An 18,371-nucleotide genomic window follows, 5' to 3' on the forward strand; every position below is an offset into this window, starting at 1 on the left:
AAAATATGGGATCTGCCAGTGTTGGTATTTTAAGTAAAGTTGGACACAGAATTGCTGTATTAGAAGTGCCTTGGGATATTTTAAGAGGTGCTATATAAATGCAAGTTGCTGTTGTTTCAATAGACTGTACTGACTTATTTTGCCCTAGATTTCACTTTACTTAAAATCTGGACCGTTGAACACCGCCTAGTGTAGCTGGTCATATTTTTATGCAATATAAATGAGCAACCTTCTAGAGGTGGAACCAACTTGAAACTTATCTTTGCATTAGATTAGTTTTCTGGAAAACCAAGGACAACCAATGATCAATAAGGATCCAGGGTGCACGCTTGTTTCGGGGTGACCGAGTTGGTACCAAAACAGATGATCTGTAGACCGTTCTTAGAAGAAACACATTTGCTTTTGTAAATAAACACTCAGCAGCTACACTTGTGCGCTTACAACTCAAAACTCTTGTCTTTTCTCTTCAGACTAACTCAAGACTGCTCTACAGAGGTAGCCCACACTACTCTGCTATTGGGTTCCAAGATCTTGTGATCTTATTACATTTGTCTTAAAAGGTATATTACACAGATTATCACAGGGATGTAGGGGCAAAGTGGTAAGTAAGGACAAGAGTAGAAAAAAAAAGGGGTCTGCATTTCATTCCAAGGTGACATACAGTGCAGGAGTGAGTGGTTTTCATTCATTGGCAAATGTCAGTTATTCAAGCAGTCAAAGGTCATTTGGCCCGACTTACTTACATTTCGCTGAATGTAATCCACAGGGGACCCTGTTGCATTGTATTTCTGTACAGCTTCTTGGAAGGTGTCCTTGAAAACAGTATTAATCTAAAACACAAATGTCAAATAATTCACAAATGAAGCATCATAAAACCTTCTGTTCGCAGAAAAGCAAAGCTTAACACTTGATCCAAGGTTTACTTGTGATCGCAACCTTAAAACTCAGTATAATTAATTTATTTATCTCCTCTCAATGGTTAAGTGAGCAGGCAGTAGTGCAAAAAGCTGAGGAAATGCATCAACACTTCCCCTCTTAGAATTCAACAGCTGCTTAAACCTCTGACTCCAACATCTACATTGAATTTGGGATCCAAGGAGTCCAAGGCCTGTACCTCAGGCACAATTATGTTTTGATCTTACTGTTCTATAGCACAGACCAACTTTGCACACATCCATGATTTGATAAAGGTTATGCATCCCAAATGAGATGGTATTTTAAAAAAAAGTAATTTGTACAATATCATGTTGGGTAGCCATTTATTTGAAAAAAAAAAAGGATTAACAAGTACAACAGAAATACACAGGGAACTTCCTTAGGAGCCAAATATAGAAGACACCTAATAAGATGGCAAATCATAAGATCCAAAACTTGATACATTAGCCAGTCTTCTCCCACAGATGCTGGCTGACTACATTGAGTTTCAGGTTTTTAGTTTAATTGCAATTGGTTTCATTCTAATTAAAAAATTCCTGGAATGTAAAAGTAAAAATGGATGAATGATCTGGAAAGAAACAGCTCTAATGATAAATTGCCAGGGATTTGGTATCAGTTATGTCTACGCATTTGCATCATGGAAAAGCACAATGCAAAGATTCAGATGAACAGAACTGATTATGCATTTAATAACAATCTGACAACTAGTCTAATGGCAGTTCAAGATGTAAATGACCCAGTGGGTTACGGGGGGGGGGGGGGGGGGGGGCAAAAATCAAACTTTCCCTCAAGCCAGCAAATTAATCCATTTTATCTGGTCTGTCATGTAATTCCAGTGCCTATGTACAAATGCTTTATTATGCATGGTTCCAGTCTCATTGGAAATGCATTTCATGATTGTAACAAAAAGATCAAGCTTTTCTAAAAAATACACTGCAATCAGTGCAGTGAGAAGACAGAACTTGGATTAACTTAACTGCATAGTTCTCTCGTTACGGCTAGATCAATAATTTGTATCAGCAAGAGTCAAAACATTCAACAAACGAGAGAGATTGGTGAACTGAAAAACTACTCTTTAAAGAGCAGATTGCAACTTTGGTTTAGCGCATGGTTATCTTGATAGCTCTCAAATATAGAATGCAGCTCATTGCATTGCAAGACTGCAGGAATTGGATCAAGCTTTCTGCCAAGCTATCCAGCGACTAAAAATTAGCATTTCATTTGATTTTCACTTTAGAATTTTGCCTAATGACATGATTCTGTAAACAAATTTACTTTTAGATGTTAAGTCAAATTGTGAAGTACATTAGAGAACAGCTTATTGCAAAGTCATGTTCCACCTTTGACATCTGGGGATCTGCTTCCCCAAGTCAGTCAGGTATGTGCAGACAAATTGCTAATGCAAATTAACTTCCCATACCACTGGCACTTTCCTTTGTATTCAGGTGTCCAACCCTCAAGAGTGCAGAATGGTCTCTGACACACATTGCTAGGAAACCAGTATGAAAACAATGCAACTATCTCTTATTATGGAGGCCTAAAAAAAAATACCCAGGCAAAAAAAAGTGGAAGATGGGAAATATTTACCGTTTATCTTACCCTCAAATCTAATCCATACTAGTTTGAACTATTTCACAGGTATATCCTTATGGACTTGCAGCACGGATACAGATTAAGGTTAACTTGAGTATAGGAAGCCCTCTGCAAAAAGATCCATGCTGCAGTCTAGTCAGTTAATGCTCAGCAATACATCCAAATTGAAACACTTAATAGAAGATAAAGCACTTGATCGCTGCTGCAAAAAGGTTGTCCTACCTCATGTCGAAAGACAAATCCAGAAATTCCAGCTACAAGTTGTGCCAAGAAGAGTAGTGACAGGATCATAGCATACTTTTTTTGGGGGGGGTGAGAAAGAGAAGAGAAAAAAAAGGGGGTTATTAGACTTTCTAGAATATATAAAATGAAGTCCATTTAGAAACAAAACACAGATATGAAACTAGTCCAATTTTGTTTCTACAAACTTCAGTCAAGATCTAGGGACTATTCTGTACTGGAGTTCAATAGCCTGTTAAATGCTCAGTTTTTTCACCACAGATTTGTATTTTCCCCCAGTCAAAACTACCACCAACACAACTGCCTAGCTCCATATCTCAAGAATGTCTTTAAACAGGACTCGTTTTTGTAAGAGAATAGCACTTTCTTTGGGAGAAGTTGAATGGGGTAGAACAGCAAAGGGATCTAGGGATATTGGTTAAAAAAGATATAAATAGCACTGCAGGTCAGCAAAGCAATTCAGAATGTTAATATAGCACAGATTTATTTCTAAGGGTCAAGAATTCATAAGTAATTAAGTGTGCTAAATGTGCAAAGTGCCCTGGCCAGACTACATTTGGAGTATTGTGCACAGTTCTGCTCTCCAAATCATGACGAGGCGATAGAAACACTCGAGAAAGTGCCAATAAACATTTACTAGAGAGAAAAAAAACACCAGAACTGATAGATTACAGTTATCAGGAAAGCAAGTAGTTACCAATAAATCCAATAGGGAATTAAAGAAAAATGCCTTTACACAAATTTGTTAGAATTTGTAACTCACTATGACAGGAAGTGGTGAGCCAAATGCATTCAAAAGCAAACTGGACAAGTGCATGAAAGAAAAGGAAAGAGCTAAAACGATAGAATGTGAGGAGACTTGTGTGGAGTGTAACACCAGAACAGACTCATTAGGATTAGTGGCCTGTTTCTGTGCATTCTATGTAATTGATGGGTTACATGTGTACAATTGAATTAAACCATTAATCCAGCATGAATAGGTAACAATCTATGTAAACCTCTTCCTTTACTTGAAAGGATACACTACTTATACAAAAACACAATTAAGATATCAGCGAGAGTTTGGCCATGAAGTTAATTTAAAAAAAACTTACTAGTTTTAACATCCATGTGCTTCCTCGGCATGTTGCAAAGCATCCAAAGAATCCAAATATGATGATGGCTGCACCAGTTCCAATGAGCACATAGGGAGCATTTGTACTTTTCTCAGCCAAGAGAGACAGATATTCTTCCAGACTCACCTTGCCCCACACACCCACCACCAAAAGTGCACTACCTGCAAACTAAGAACAAACATTCAATTGTAGTGAACAAGTGTAACAGAGCTGCACTATAGGCAAGATATTGCTACTTGCAATCATGACCAATCTGTTTAATTTAACTTGCTTTGATTTGCATGCTAAGTATATTTACGGCCATAGAATTGGGGATACTACAATTAAAAAAAGGGCATTTTTTTTTTTAAGAACCAAGCTCCACTTTGAGAAGGGTCAAATTACACTTATTTCTGCTTCCGTGAGGTATAAGCAATGACGTCAAGGCCAGAATTTGTTAACTATCCCTAGAAGCCAGTCGTGAACTGTTGCTGTCCATATGGTATAGGTACACCCACATTGCTTTTAGAGAGGCTGTTCCAGGTCATGACCCAGCATCAGTAAAGGAACAGCAATATATTTCCAAGTCATGATGGTATGAGGTTTGGAGGAGAACATCTTGGGTCATTCTTATAGTTCGCAAGTAATGAATTTTATATGCAATTGCTTACACATTTAGAAGCTTTTAGTTCATCCTACAATTCAGGCTGACAAAAAAAATCAGCTACTTCACTACCATGGTTCCATTACCAAGGGCAGCACTGAAAGTAAAGAAAAATCTTTCATGTATTTTGTTTCCTAAGCAGTGATTCAATCTTGACTTTCTACAGTGTGGAATGAGGGGTGAAAGTTTAGTCAAAAAGGCAAACCAAGGTTTGAGCAATAGTCAGTTTTGAAACTTCTGAATGACTCAAACCATAACTGGGGAAATAAACATAAACTAAAGCAAAGTCAAAAAAACTTTAGACTTGAGGAAAGGAGGAAGAAAACTGCAACGGTTGATTAAAAGTTTGGTTCAAGTGAAATGGTTCCACAGTTCTGTTCTTTAACACTTCCAGTGGCTGCTTAGCTGAATTTGTAGACAAGGGGTACTACATTGGAAGCCACCTCAAAATTCACATCCAAAAGATAGAGCCCAGGATTGCTTTTTCCTCCTGACAATGCTGCTTCTGGCAAACCTCCAGACTGGTACTTGATGTAAACTATACAGTTAAATATAAAGTACTGCAAAAATCAGCTATAGAAATTGCGCTTGCTGTGCACCTGAATTTGTGGGTGTTGAGCATATTGGAACAGAACATCTGTCTGTACTTACTAGCCACCCACTGGGGAACTGAGAGCATGCAGGATTGGGTTGTCAACTCGGTTGGCAGTTTCTCTGGAGTTTTGACCATGTAATATCTATTCCACTTATAAAAGATTGGGTCCACTGTAGTCCAGCATCTTTGTTTGTGGCTCCATGCATAAGACATGGAGAACCAGGAGGCTACCGGCAAGGTGATGGAAAGGAAACCAGAGCTGGGGGGATCTTTGATTCCACTAGCAACTCAAATTGCACCTATATAAATAGCAATGCTGCTAGAACTCATCTCACAACAATAGTACAGTACCTCACTGATAGCAATATTGTGGCACCCAGATACTAACAACCTTAGAACTACAACCAGAATTCCAACACCCTCCCTAAAGTGCTGTCAGGTTCCCCATGATTAGTAATTACAGCACAGGAGGTCAATCATGCAAGCTGTAGTAAGGGCATTTTACATACATATTAATAAGTGGTACAGCATGATATTTGATTCCACTGCTTTACACGACACTCCAACCTCAGATTTCCAAATTGTGTGGAGGTGATCCTTGAACGAGTCTTTTCACTCAGCTACACCAGGCAGAATCCATTATCACTCTACAGCCCCCTTGATACACTTAACAGTTAGGGTCAAGTATGATTTTAACTGCCCACTCGTAATAAGGAGTAGTTGTTTTTATTTGTCCATTTCATAGCAGAACATGGTGCCAACAGTAAAAGGTTAGATGTCTAACAACCAGACCAAAAAAAAAGTGAACTTAGTTGCCCCAGCCTTATTGCATGCAAAGTAATTAAAGCAATAAGAAACACCAGAAGTAATTTCATTGTAGAAAGCTCCTATTTAGCAAATCCAAAAAGAAATTCTGCATCATATTGTTCTCCTCAGAGGCAATTTTGGTGCCTGCTCCCCTGATGCATCTGGTGTTAAAAATTAGTTAGCTCTTCATCTTCTGGAACAGCTGAAGAATTTTAATCGAAATCATCTGGTGGCTAAAAATCATCTGGTGGCTAAAAAACATTACAAGTTAAATATGCAGCAACAACCAGCTGGTGACAAAAATCACTGGGGTGGAGGTTGCACCATCTGTTGAAGTACTAGTACGTGGCTGTGTAACTTTGGTACAAGTTTTCAACAAGTTTAAAGCTTTTTGTGAGCAGTGGGCACTGCAGCACCTGATTGTGGCAGCACTGGATTACCTTAATGTCACTAATGGCTCAAGGAAACAAGCCAGTTCTTAATTCCCTACCATTTTAAAAGGTGGTATAAGAACAAACTTCATCCAGCACTTCAGTCCCCTATTAACAATTTACACGTGCAAAGAATTTGTTAAATGTCTCATTACTATAGTACTGTAGATTCTTGAATGTTCGGGTCAGCGCTGCCTTTAGGTGGAGGTTAGGGTCAAGCTTTGCAATGAGAAAGAACTAGTGCTGAAGCAGTGAAAGGAGTAGGGTGGGGAAAGACAAGAAAGTAGAAGGGAAAGCACAATTGTAGGAAAGACAAGAGAAAGTTAAAAGAACAAGTCAAAGGATTAACCAAGATCCTGAAAACACATTTCATACTGACCTTGGAGGGAGAGCAGCCCACATTCACCAAAATGCTCCCAGGGCTTGGAGGGTTAAATTTTGAGAAAAGGTTGTATTTGCTTAAGTTTGGAAAATCAAAGGGTGATCTGATTACAGTAGGTCATTGCAAAATCAAGAAGTACTTTTCACAAAAAAATTAATTTGGAACTCTTCCCCCCCCTCCTCAAGGCAGATGATAGGACATGGATTTACAAGGCACAAATCTGATAGGCAGATACCTAGAGGGGTACCTAGAGGCTATGGAGTGAAGACAAACAAATGGCATTGAGCTACAGAAGTCATGAACTAACCTGCATAGCTCAAGGGGCTGAATGGTCTACTCAACTGCAATGTACAAGAAGAGTAGCAGCAAAAAGATTAGTATCACTGAGTGGTTTCAAAGCTGGCAGATAATTGATAAGATTTAAATACAAAAGGTAAATATTGGTTGAACATTATATTAGTGTTCATAGACAATGGCAGTGGGAGCAAAAGGCAAAATGACCACTTGTTATCAAATTCTACTCCATTTCCAATACATTTTCTGTTTCGACAACGGTTGTATTCTATTGCCTTTACTATCCTTTTAACTTGACTGCATACATGAATTAACACTGATGAGCTGTTGTGGGAGTTGGGGGTAATACATACGAATTAGAAGTAGGCCATTTGGCCCCTCAAGCCTACTCTGCCATTTGATAAGATCACGGTGATCTGGTTGCAGCCTCAACTCCACATGCCACCTATCACTGATGACCTTTGATTCTGTTAGTCAAGAATTGATTACCACTGACCCTGCCTCCCCCATGCTCAGCAGGGGGGGGGGGGGGGGGGGGGGGAAAGAGGAGGAATGAGAGTTCCAAAGATTCATGATCCTTAAAAAAAATTTTCAGTTTGGACTCAACTGGAAGACCCTTTTTTAAAAAAAAAGTGTCCACTAGCTCTAGTCTCTCCCACAATGGGAAACATCCTTTTGGCATCCACTCTATCAAGTCCCCTCAGAATCTTTTGTTTCAATAAGATCATCTCTCATTCTAAACTCCAATGGATACAGGCCAAACCTGTCCAATGTTTCCTTATAAGATAGCCCCCATCCTAGGTGTCGGTCAAGTGAACCTTCTCTGAACTGCTTTAAACACATTTATATCCTTTAAATTAGGGCAAAACTGTACACTGCTTAGTCAAAATCCTGGAATTCCCTCCCCAACAGCACTGCAGTGGTTCAAGGCAACAGCTCACCACCACCTTCTCAATGGCAATTAGGGATGGGCAATAAAAGCTGGCCTAGCCAACGCCCACATCCCATGAATGAATATAAAAACTGCATGCAACAATTTCCTCATGTCTTAATGGGCTCCATCCTGCACTCAAATTCACCCATGAAATGGAGCAGTCAAATGAACTCCCCTTCCATGATGTACTAGTTGAGAAACCTGCCAGGGGATTCTCTACCACAAGCCTACCTTCACTGGTCAACATACATGTTGGGATTCTTACAGTTCCACACACTAAAACTGGTCTTAGGGCCCAAGCAAGCTTGATGCTGAAGTAGGGTACAAAGGAATTCTGCAGGATAATGGCTACCCTGATCAGATCATTTTGTGCTGTATATTACATAAACTCATGAAAAGGCCCAAGGCCTTCACTTTCAGTCCTGAAAAGTGCCCAGTCTATTTCAGATTACCCTGGAAGGGCAAGGCATCAAAAAATTGTATCAACAGGTGAAGCTAGTGGTTTCAGGCTGCAATACTTCTTCCTTTTTGTTTTGGATTTCCAGCATCCACGGTTTTTTGCTTTTATCTTAGTGTTTAATTGACTGCCACTTCTCTTCAAGGAATGCCTACGCTTAAGAAGTATTGCTCTTCTCTCAGACAGGATTTCCACCTCTCTTTTGCCTTGTTACATCTTTTGGCAATCTCCACCTATCACTGGCCCTCTATCCAGCTCTACTTGTCCCATCCCCCCCTTAAACCAGCTTATATTTCACCTATTTTTCCTTAGTTCTGTTGAAGAGTCATATGGACTCAAAAAGTTAACTTATTCCTCTCCATAGGTACTGTCAGACCTGCTGAGTTTTTCCAGGTATTGTTGTTTTTGTTGTGCAGCAAAACATCCTTACTTTTATATTCCATTCCCCTTGCAATAAATGACAACATTCCATCTGCCTTCCTAATCACTTGCTCTACCTACATACTAACTTTCTGATTCATGTACCAGGTCATCCAGATCCCATTGTACTACTAAGTTCTGCAATCTCCATTTAAATAATATACTGTTTTTCTATTCTTCCTGCCAAAGTGGACAAGTTCACATTTTCCCACATTCTGCTCCATCTGCCAAATTTCAGCCCACTCACAACCTGTCCATATCCCTTGGTAGACTCCTTATATTCCCTTTACAAGCTTACTCTCCTACCCTTCTTTGTGCCATCAGCAAATTTAAGTAGCCCTACTTTCATCCAAGTCATTGATATAGGTTGTAAATAATTGAGGCCCCAGCACTAATCCCTGTGACACTACTCATCACATCTTGCCAACCCAAAAATGATCAATTTATCCCTAATCTCCACTTCCTATTAGCTAACCCATCCTTTATGCATGTTAAAATATATTACCCTCTACACCATGAGCTCTTATTTTTTGTGTAGTAACCTTTGGTATGGCACCTTGTCAAATGCCTTCTGGAAATGGAAAAAATATATTCTATTATATAGAATAGACACAAGTAAAATAGTAAATTCTAAACATTGACAATCAGATATTTTCTTGGAACAGTTACTCTGGTTTCTTTCATCAAATCTGAAACTAAACTACAAGGAAGATAGTGAAAAGCAGATGGTAAAAAAAACTCAAACATATCCTCAAATCTGCACTATATTGAGCAACTTTAAATGCAAAGTCACAGACTACACTGTAGTAAAACTCAAACCTTAAATTTGGAGAGAACAAAACTGAAGCAGACACCCAGATAGATGTGCTACAAACAGCTGCATGATAGAGTATTCTTTGCATTGTCAACTAAAACTATTTCTCCTACAGCTACCAAAAAAGTTTACCAATTCATGCCTACTTATAGCGTTGATACTGGACTCAAGTTATGCTGCATGCACGTGACTACAGTTTGGGTAGCCTGCTCTGCTTATACATTTGGAATTCTGCTTACTTGGTCCCAGAAGTTCATCACAAGCAGCCAACTCTAATGCAATTCATTGCCATCATCATGCTGACTACAGCATGGACACACCATGCCCTATGCCGATTCCTACAAAGGGACACGTTTCAGCAGCTGCTTGCTTCTAAGTCAAACATAGCAAGCAGAGAACTGTAGGTATATCCAAGCAACCAATGTTAGCTAACAGCTGTCATTCCAAGTTAAGTTTCCTCTTCAGCTTTACAAAGTGTATTTCCATTCCTCATGCTAGAAGTACATGGACAAGACAGTTTCCATAACTTCTTAACATTCGAAATGACTAAATCTCCAATACCACACACCAGACCTATTCCCTCACTGGTTGCTAAAGCCCTTCACAGGAAGATGTAAATTAAGCAAAGAGGCATGCTGAAGGAGAGATTCCCCCTCTAGGGTACTGCACAACAGGAATGCCAGTCAGAGCCCTCATTCTATACAATCATTTTCCCTTTTGCCATATTCACTGCATAGTTCAGTTATGGATTTTCTGTTAGCCAGAGGCAGCTCCTCTGAAATCTATAAATTTTGAACCAAGTCAACACTTGTCTGATATATCAGAAGTTTAACTTGCTTTGAGACAAGCAAGATTATATGGTATGGGAATTAATGGCTGCATCCATTTTTAAAGCCATCAAGTACTCACGGACTCTTCAGCTAAATTTAATAGATTTGCGAAAATTATTTTGCAAAATCTCATTTAGTAATAAAACCCCAGCAACTAGGTGTGAAAAATTAGACAGTTATGGTGTTTTACAGCTCACCAAATTCAATTTGGATAATTATGGAAGTTTGGTTGTAAGGCACCTTGAATACTAGGCCTGGAATGCAAGCATGTACAAAAGCATGCCTTATATAACTTCCCAGGAAATAGGTGAAGGCAGAAAGGCTAGTTATTGATGGGTAAGCACTGTTATACAGCAACACCAAATCATGCCCAGAACATTAAAATATTACACCCTTATTCTACTGATGACTAATCCCTATGCTCTTGCTCCAGAAACAGGGGGAGCAGGAGGTTGGTCACAATGTTACTCTTCTCCATGTTTTCTTTCAGAAGGGAAAACAGTTAATAGCAGAGATTATAGAAAAGAACCAGAGGCAGTATGAGGGTATACAGTTATGGCAATCTGGAGTGCAAGAGAACTGGATAAATACTTGATAGAGAAAAAAAATTACAGGCCTATGGAGAGCAGAGCAGTGGAATAATTGGATAACAATCAAAGTATCGCATAGGCACAATGGGCCAAATGGCCTGTTATAACATTAGGTGTGTTAACTTACAATAGCTTTTCACTCATCTAATCTAGCAAGACCATTCTTCCTCACAGGGCAACATCCACTGCCAAACTATATGGATGCTGAAGTTCTAATTTATCCCTTTTATAACCTTAAGGCAACATCCTCTTTGCAGAATTTCCACCTGTATCCTCCAATACCTACAATAGAGCTGTGCATTTATTTTTTTAAACCAGTAAAACCTGCATCAAAACTCTTCCCATCCTTGTAACTGAATAGACCAAGAGGCCAATTTCTTCAAATCCCTTCCTGCTGTGATATCTTTGCACATCTTCTATATTCCTGATACTGTCTACAGTCTCCAATCCTCCACCCAACAACCCTACCCTTCTATCCCCCATATACTGCCTCGTTCTTTCAAAGACCTTTCTCTTTTTTAATCGCCTCCTGCTGAGGGACCCACTTTCTTGTAAAGCAGCAAGCATGTTTGTACAAGGTCATTAAAATACAATTAATTTTTGTATCGTCTCAAATTGGTAGAGTACACAGCAAGAAAGACCTCTTTCCTCAGTCAGATTTAAAAATGTCACCATAACACTTGCAATCGTTTCAAGGGAAAGATTCCTCCCCTTCTTGCATTGCCCATCTAGGGCACATGGTTAATGGATAAACATAAGCACAGATTGGATTCTTTAAGTGAGTGATAGTACCATGAGGAATGAGCTGTAATATATTCCCCAGCCATTTTGGGTGAATGACAATTTATGGGATTAGATTTAGCAAGTGGAGGCCTTCCCTTTAAATAGGGAGGCCCTTGCAAAGTAATGGAATAGTCTTATCTTTCTCCTAAAAAGGATGGTCTACTTGTGAATTATTGCCCAAGCCTGCTTTGTTCATGTTTAATATATGCTGTTAAGACACAGAATTGGAAAGGTCTTTCACCAAATAAGGAGAACAAAATAAATTGCCTAGGTTGAAGTATACCTTGATTCCTTTGGCAGTTTAGATACACTGGTTGAGGGAAAAAAAAAACAGCAATATGATGATCAGATGATAAAACAAATACTGCAAAAGCTGGAAAACTGGAATAAAAACAGAAGTGCTAGAAAATCTCAGGGCTAGCAGCATTGGTGGAGAGAGAAAATGAGTTAACGTTTCAAGTCAGATATGACTCTTCAAAAGAGACACCCAAAGTGACGGAGGCAGTTAGGAACTGGGAAACGAAATTGGTGAAATTGTTGAACAGTTTTGGCCAATGTTGATCAAGGGATAAACAGTGGTCAGAGCACCAGGGATAACTCCTCTGCTCTTTGAAATAGTGCCATGGGATCTTTTATATCCACCTGAGCAATCAGATAGGGCCTCCAATCTAGGCTCTCACCCTAAAGATTGTGCAGCAGTCCCTCAGTACTGCACTGGGATGTCAGCGTAGATTTTTTGTGCTCAAGACCTGGAGTGGGACTTTAATCTGGAACCTTGTGACTCTGAGGCAAAAAAGTGCAACCAACAGAGCCACAGCTGACACTCCCACAGCTACATCCCACAATTTGTTCTTTGACTTGTTGCCTCAAATTAACAATGCTCTTATGAATGCCTTTCTGCATATGTACATTGGCTTAAGCCAAGTTTACTGCAGTTCACAAAAGCATGGGCCAGAGTTAGCTGTGCCAAGATGTTTATAAACTATTTCATTGATCCTGCAACTCAAAAAAAAGGGGCAAAAAAAAAAAGATAGTAGACTGAATTCTTCAGTTTGAGTTTGCCTGGACAGAAAACTACCTAAAGCCTGAATTACTGAATGCTAAAAACTCTGGGTGAAAATGATTTGGCTGGACTACACTATTGCACTAGATCTACCATTTATAGTTTAACTATTGCAGAGCCTTTGAAAGTATACAGAAGTGGTCAATCTATAATCTTTCAGCTAAATTGGAATACTTGAAAAAGGGTAGTTATGGAAACAAAAAGAGCATAACCCTTCACATGTTGGTGATACGGCTCTGTCATCTGCTTAAGCAATGAATACTATAAATTAATGCAGAAAAGACAAAAGTCAATTTACTGAACTATAGTTAAAGTCCCAGTATACAAATTTCCAACCTTGTTTAAGTAAACTCCATTACCTCAACTTTATGATCAAAGCATCCAAGTATAACTCCATCAAGTGAGCACCATTCCCAACATTCAACTGGAGTGAGTGTTATGGGGAAGAAAGAGAAAAAAAAGTACCATGAGGCAGCAGCCAGGAAATGTTAATTCTACCAGATATGGAGATCTGCTGAGGGACAACATTGTTGCCATCATCCATGGTGGAGAAGTAATGTTGCAGACAGATCACCCAAGGAAGATGCAATTCACATTTGCAGGAATACTGCTGCATTTGCTGATTAAACAAGCACAGCATTTCCCAATGCCACTCAGTAATAAAAAAGGATCTAGTTTATAGTTTTAAACTATACCTCAATAAAATGATTGGTCTACATTCCGAAAGACAGCTAGGTTCACATGGCACAGTCATTTCAGAAACATGTACCTGTGCAGCACTTTTAATGTAATCAATGTGCCACTATGTTTCATAAGAGCATTAAACAAAATTTGACGTGTCACAAAAGTCAACATAGAGTAGATAACCAAAAGCTTGATCAAAGAGGTACATTTTAAGGAACTTCATAAAAAGGAGTAAAGTAAAAAGGTCAAGGGGTAAATTCCAGAGGTTTGTGCTGAGGTAGCTGAAAGCACACCCAATGGTGGAACTATGAAACTCAGAGGCCAGAATTAGATGAGTGCAGATACCTCTGAGGGTTGTGGGGCTGGAGGAGATTACAGGGATATAGGGACTGGCTAGGCCATAAGGGATTTGAAAACAAGGATGATAATTTTAAAAATCAAGGCTTTTCTCAACCAGGAGCCAGTATAGGTCAGCAAAAACATGGGTGATGGTGAACAGGATTTGGCATGAATAAGGGCACAGGTCAGAGCTTTGGATGACTTCAAGTTTAGGAAGGGTAGAATGGCTAATATTTAGAACAAAGCACACATGCTACAAAGACCAGGCCATCTGTTTAATCTAGATATGGAGTAGTGTCAGGAAGATATATTATTATTGGAAATTATTTTAAAATAGAGCTTAGTAGTGTTTGTGTTTGTGTGCATTTCTTGATTGGATTAAAACCAGCTGGTCTAGAGGCTTTGATGCTTAGATGAGAAGTAGGCTTGAAATAGTAATGGGATAAACATAGGGAAATAGGTGATGAGGTGTAAAGGGGGCAATTTGCATTTTTAAATAGACCATTCAAAAGAGCAGGTGAAATGTTACACCTAACCAGCTCAAACAGTGTTTATGTTTTAAACACTTACTAGTAAAGTGGGTATTATGAAAGGGCTTATTGTTAGAAGATGTAAAGTTAAAACAACCTAGTGACAATGAAAATTTGCATTCAAAGAGGAAAATATGTATAAAAGGAAGAAAAGGCTGTTGGTAAAAGGATGAGGGATTCTAAGATCTAAAGCTTCCAGTCTGTAAGCCTCTGTTTATCTACAAGGACCCAGAGCTGAAAGAAACTCATTTTGAATGCAACTGTCCAGGGTGTGCTTTGCCAGGAGTCTGTTTAAATCTGTGTGTTTTACTGTTGCCTTACCAAGGGTCTAACAGTCAGATTAATTAGGGTTTTTTGTAGTTATAGTAGTAATTTTGCTGACAAATACATGCTTACAATCTTCATATTAATAAATGTTTTAGTTTTATAGTAAACCTGCTGAGACTCAGTGGTCTTGTTACTACTGAATTCAAAGCCTTCATCTCAAAACATACAAATTGCAAAAGTGGGTTATGACAGTTGTTTCCAGTTTCCTTCTGGGATTTGAGCAACTCAGCATTTGCCACCAGCTGTGTCATAATTAGTAAAAGGTTCTTTCCAGATTATAGGGGATGAAATAGTTCCCCACCCCCAGGAATGACCAATGAGTCAAGAATACCCTGCACAAAACTTGAAAATTATATGCCGAGAGAAATGGCAACATGAAGCTTAAACATGTGCATTAGGTTCAGTTTAGATATTGTGCAAAGCTCATTTAAAACTTGCTTATATGGTAAGACTTTTCCACTAATGTGGTGCTTTATACAGTACCACCCTCTGACAAATGCCAGGCGTTTAAAAAAAATATGCATACAATCTGGCACACACAACTAAGAAAACAATTTTTGGATTTCCAGCATCCGCAGTTTTTTTGTTTTTATCTGTGTTAAGAAAACAATTCCCGTTTAAACGGGATATGAGAGGAAATTTGAACAAGATTATCTTGAAGGTTAGACGGCCAGATAACCGTTTTCCTGAAAGGAGTCAAAACTCAACTTCCGGGCTTTGGTTGGCCGCGCGGTTATAAAGGTTACTCTGTACAGCAACTGGGAAAAAAATAAATCAGTGCCGTGTAGAGCAAAGAATGTCCTCATTTCTCGAGTTCTTAAAAATCATCCGTTAGCGATGTGAGGAACACAAAGCAGGAGCCCCATAGACGGCAGCAAGTCGACTTCGAACAAAAGGAGTTTCCAAAATTCGTATTTTGGGGCTTGGAGCTGGCAAGAATCGGGAGAGAAGGAAGGATCATAAAACAGCTGTCAAAAAAAAGGGTTAGAGATTTAAAAAAAATCTTTCACCCTAATGCTTTCCAACAGATTTTCTTAAGCATAGATTTAAAAAAAATTAAAAACTTTCTAAACCCCGAAACTTAAGACCGAGGGTTGGCACTGTAACCGCTTCCTCTCCCCATCCAGGGCTTTAACCCCGGGGGGGGAGAAAGAGTTATTTTAGTAAAATTACCTGGATGCCGGGCGCCTTCAAACTCTTTAGGCTACCAAAAAAGTGAAAACGTTTTGGAAGCAGCAGTTGGCGTTTTCAGACAGCGCGGTTAATAACAAGGAGAATCTCTTCCCCCAGCTTCCAGCCGGGAGTGTGAGCGTTCCCTCGACTCTTTGTGTAGCTACCGCTTCGGCTTCGACTCCCACCACCTCCGACCGACCGACCCCGGGAACTCCCACCTACCCTCACTGGCCCGCACTCACCCAAAACACGAAGCTGAAGACGATGAGGACAGTTTTGAGGAAGGTGATGACCGGCTTGGTCTGTAGACGCCGCGACGAAGACGCTGCCATGGTTCCAGCCGAAACGACAAGGCAAGAGCACAGCGGCCTGATTTTAACCCCTCCCCCAACCCCGCTGGCTGCCAAGGAAGTGACGTCACCCGGGACGCGGCTTCCGGTCCCTTCATTGCGCCGCTGTCAGTCATATCAGCTGTCAGTCAAAACAGCTGTCAATCATCCCAGCAGTTTATCATCCCAGTTGTCAGTCATACCAGCTGTCAACCATCCCAGCTGTCAGTCACCCCCAGTTTTCAGCCACATCTGCTGTAAATCATCCCAGTTGTCAATCTTTCCAGTCACATTGGGCATGCCTGGGGTTGGCATTAACAGGGTTCGGGGCAACAAAAGCCAACCAGACAAGGAGTTGGATGTAAATCAGGAATGGAATCCACAGTTAATGGCAGGGTTTGGAAATCGCTCGCATTTCTCAACATTTGAAAAAAATATATGCACTTATTATAGGACTTAGGTTTCTGGCATACTTTAGATCAGTTGGGTGACAGGAGCCGTTTACAAAATTGAATTAACTTCCAGTGAGACTTAATTTGAAAGGCACTGAGTTACTTTGGTGATGGGGGGGGGGGGGGGGGTGGGGGCGGGGGGTTGTTTTGTCTACTGGTTCCCATATGTTCGAAATAATCAAAATTTTAGACTCAAAATGCTGGAGATTCATCAAGTGTATTTCTTGTTGCTTTCCATGTGGCTGGTGGACTAATACATTGTTGCTCCACACCTGACTACGGCAGTAAATGTGGCACCTTGGATGTACATACAAAAAAACAATTATTTCCTAGCTTTTTACAAATAATATAACAATGAAGCATTCCTCTTTCTTTAAAAAATTATATCTCGCTATCATTATAACTGTTCCAATCATTACCATTTTTATGTTATATCTAACTAAAGCAGATTAACAATCAACTTTTATAATTAAACTGATCACCTTTAGAGTTTATTCTAGCTTGTTTTCTTTTCTTAAAGCATTATTCACAGTATCACTTAGGTGGTAGGATATTGTGCCTCCATCATGTAGATTTGATATTTTTCGCTCTCAGTGATGAATTGGCACGCTACACAGGCGATGTTGTGCATGTTGCTCCTAGTGTTGTAGGAGTCGTGCTTAAGGTTGCTAATGTTGTGTCACTTACTGTTGACGTTGATGTAGCACTGCTTGTTGGTGATGCTATTGACGTTGTCTTGCTGGTTAGTGATGTTGCTGGAATTGTTGATGATCTTTTCTGCTTTTCCAGCTCAGGTGTAGGTTGAATATGGACTCTGTTCCTTCTCATTTGTTTGTTGATTTTGGTCTCAGCGATGTATGACCTTGGCGGTTCAGCTACACCAACAACTTATGGACTCCAGGGTTTCATCTCTGGATCCTGTATGTGTACAGTTTGCCCTTTCAACAACTCAGGCAGGGATTTAGTATGCATGTTAAAGTGTTGACGTCCCCCTACCTGTGCATCAGTGAATTGTTGTCTTACTTCCTCTTGGTCCCTTGGAGGAATTATCTTATTTGGCAGAGTTGTCAGTGAAAGGGAACTGGAATTTGACAAATTTATAGAATTTCTTTAAGGATGCAACATACAGGGTGGATAAAGGGGAACCAGTAGATGTAGTACTGGAGTTGGATGTATTTGGATTTCCAAAAGGCATTCGTTAAGGTGTCACTTAAGCTCTTATCTTGTGTGGTAACGTTTTATGGTGTAAGGGGTGATATATTGACAGGGATAGAGGACTGGCTAACCAACAGGAAACAGTGTTGGGAAAAGTGGGCCATTTTCAGGATGGCAAGCTGTAACTAGTGAAATGCAACAAAGATCAGTGCTGGGGCCTCAACTATTTCCACCTATATCATTCTTTAGTCATTCATGGAATGTGGGCGCTGCTGGCAAGGCCAGAATTTGTTGCCCATCCCTAATTGTCCTTGAACTGAATGGCTTGCTAGGCCATTTCAGTAGACATTTAAGAGTCAAGCACATTGTTGAGGGCCTGGAGTCACACATAGGTTAGACCAGGTAAGGACAGCAGATTCCCTTTCATAAAGGAAGCTTTCATAAAAAACAACAAT

General features: G+C 39.8%; 1 protein-coding gene across 2 annotated transcripts in view; it reads right to left on the minus strand.

The window, feature by feature from the left end:
* LOC121282594 (tetraspanin-7-like) overlaps nt 1-16,386 on the minus strand; it is a 29,982-nt gene extending 13,596 nt beyond the window's left edge. For both annotated transcript variants that reach the window (XM_041196361.1, XM_041196360.1), the window contains exons 1-4: nt 16,223-16,386; nt 3,864-4,052; nt 2,752-2,826; nt 744-830 (exon numbers count right to left, since the gene is read on the minus strand). In XM_041196361.1, coding sequence (XP_041052295.1) covers nt 744-830; nt 2,752-2,826; nt 3,864-4,052; nt 16,223-16,312 — 441 coding nt within the window. In that variant the 5' untranslated portion in view covers nt 16,313-16,386. The remainder of the gene's footprint in view (nt 1-743; nt 831-2,751; nt 2,827-3,863; nt 4,053-16,222) is intronic.
* Nucleotides 16,387-18,371: the final 1,985 nt, after the last annotated feature.

The sequence above is a fragment of the Carcharodon carcharias genome, chromosome 9 (genome assembly GCF_017639515.1).
Source record: "Carcharodon carcharias isolate sCarCar2 chromosome 9, sCarCar2.pri, whole genome shotgun sequence".
Taxonomy (NCBI): Eukaryota; Metazoa; Chordata; class Chondrichthyes; order Lamniformes; family Lamnidae; genus Carcharodon; species Carcharodon carcharias.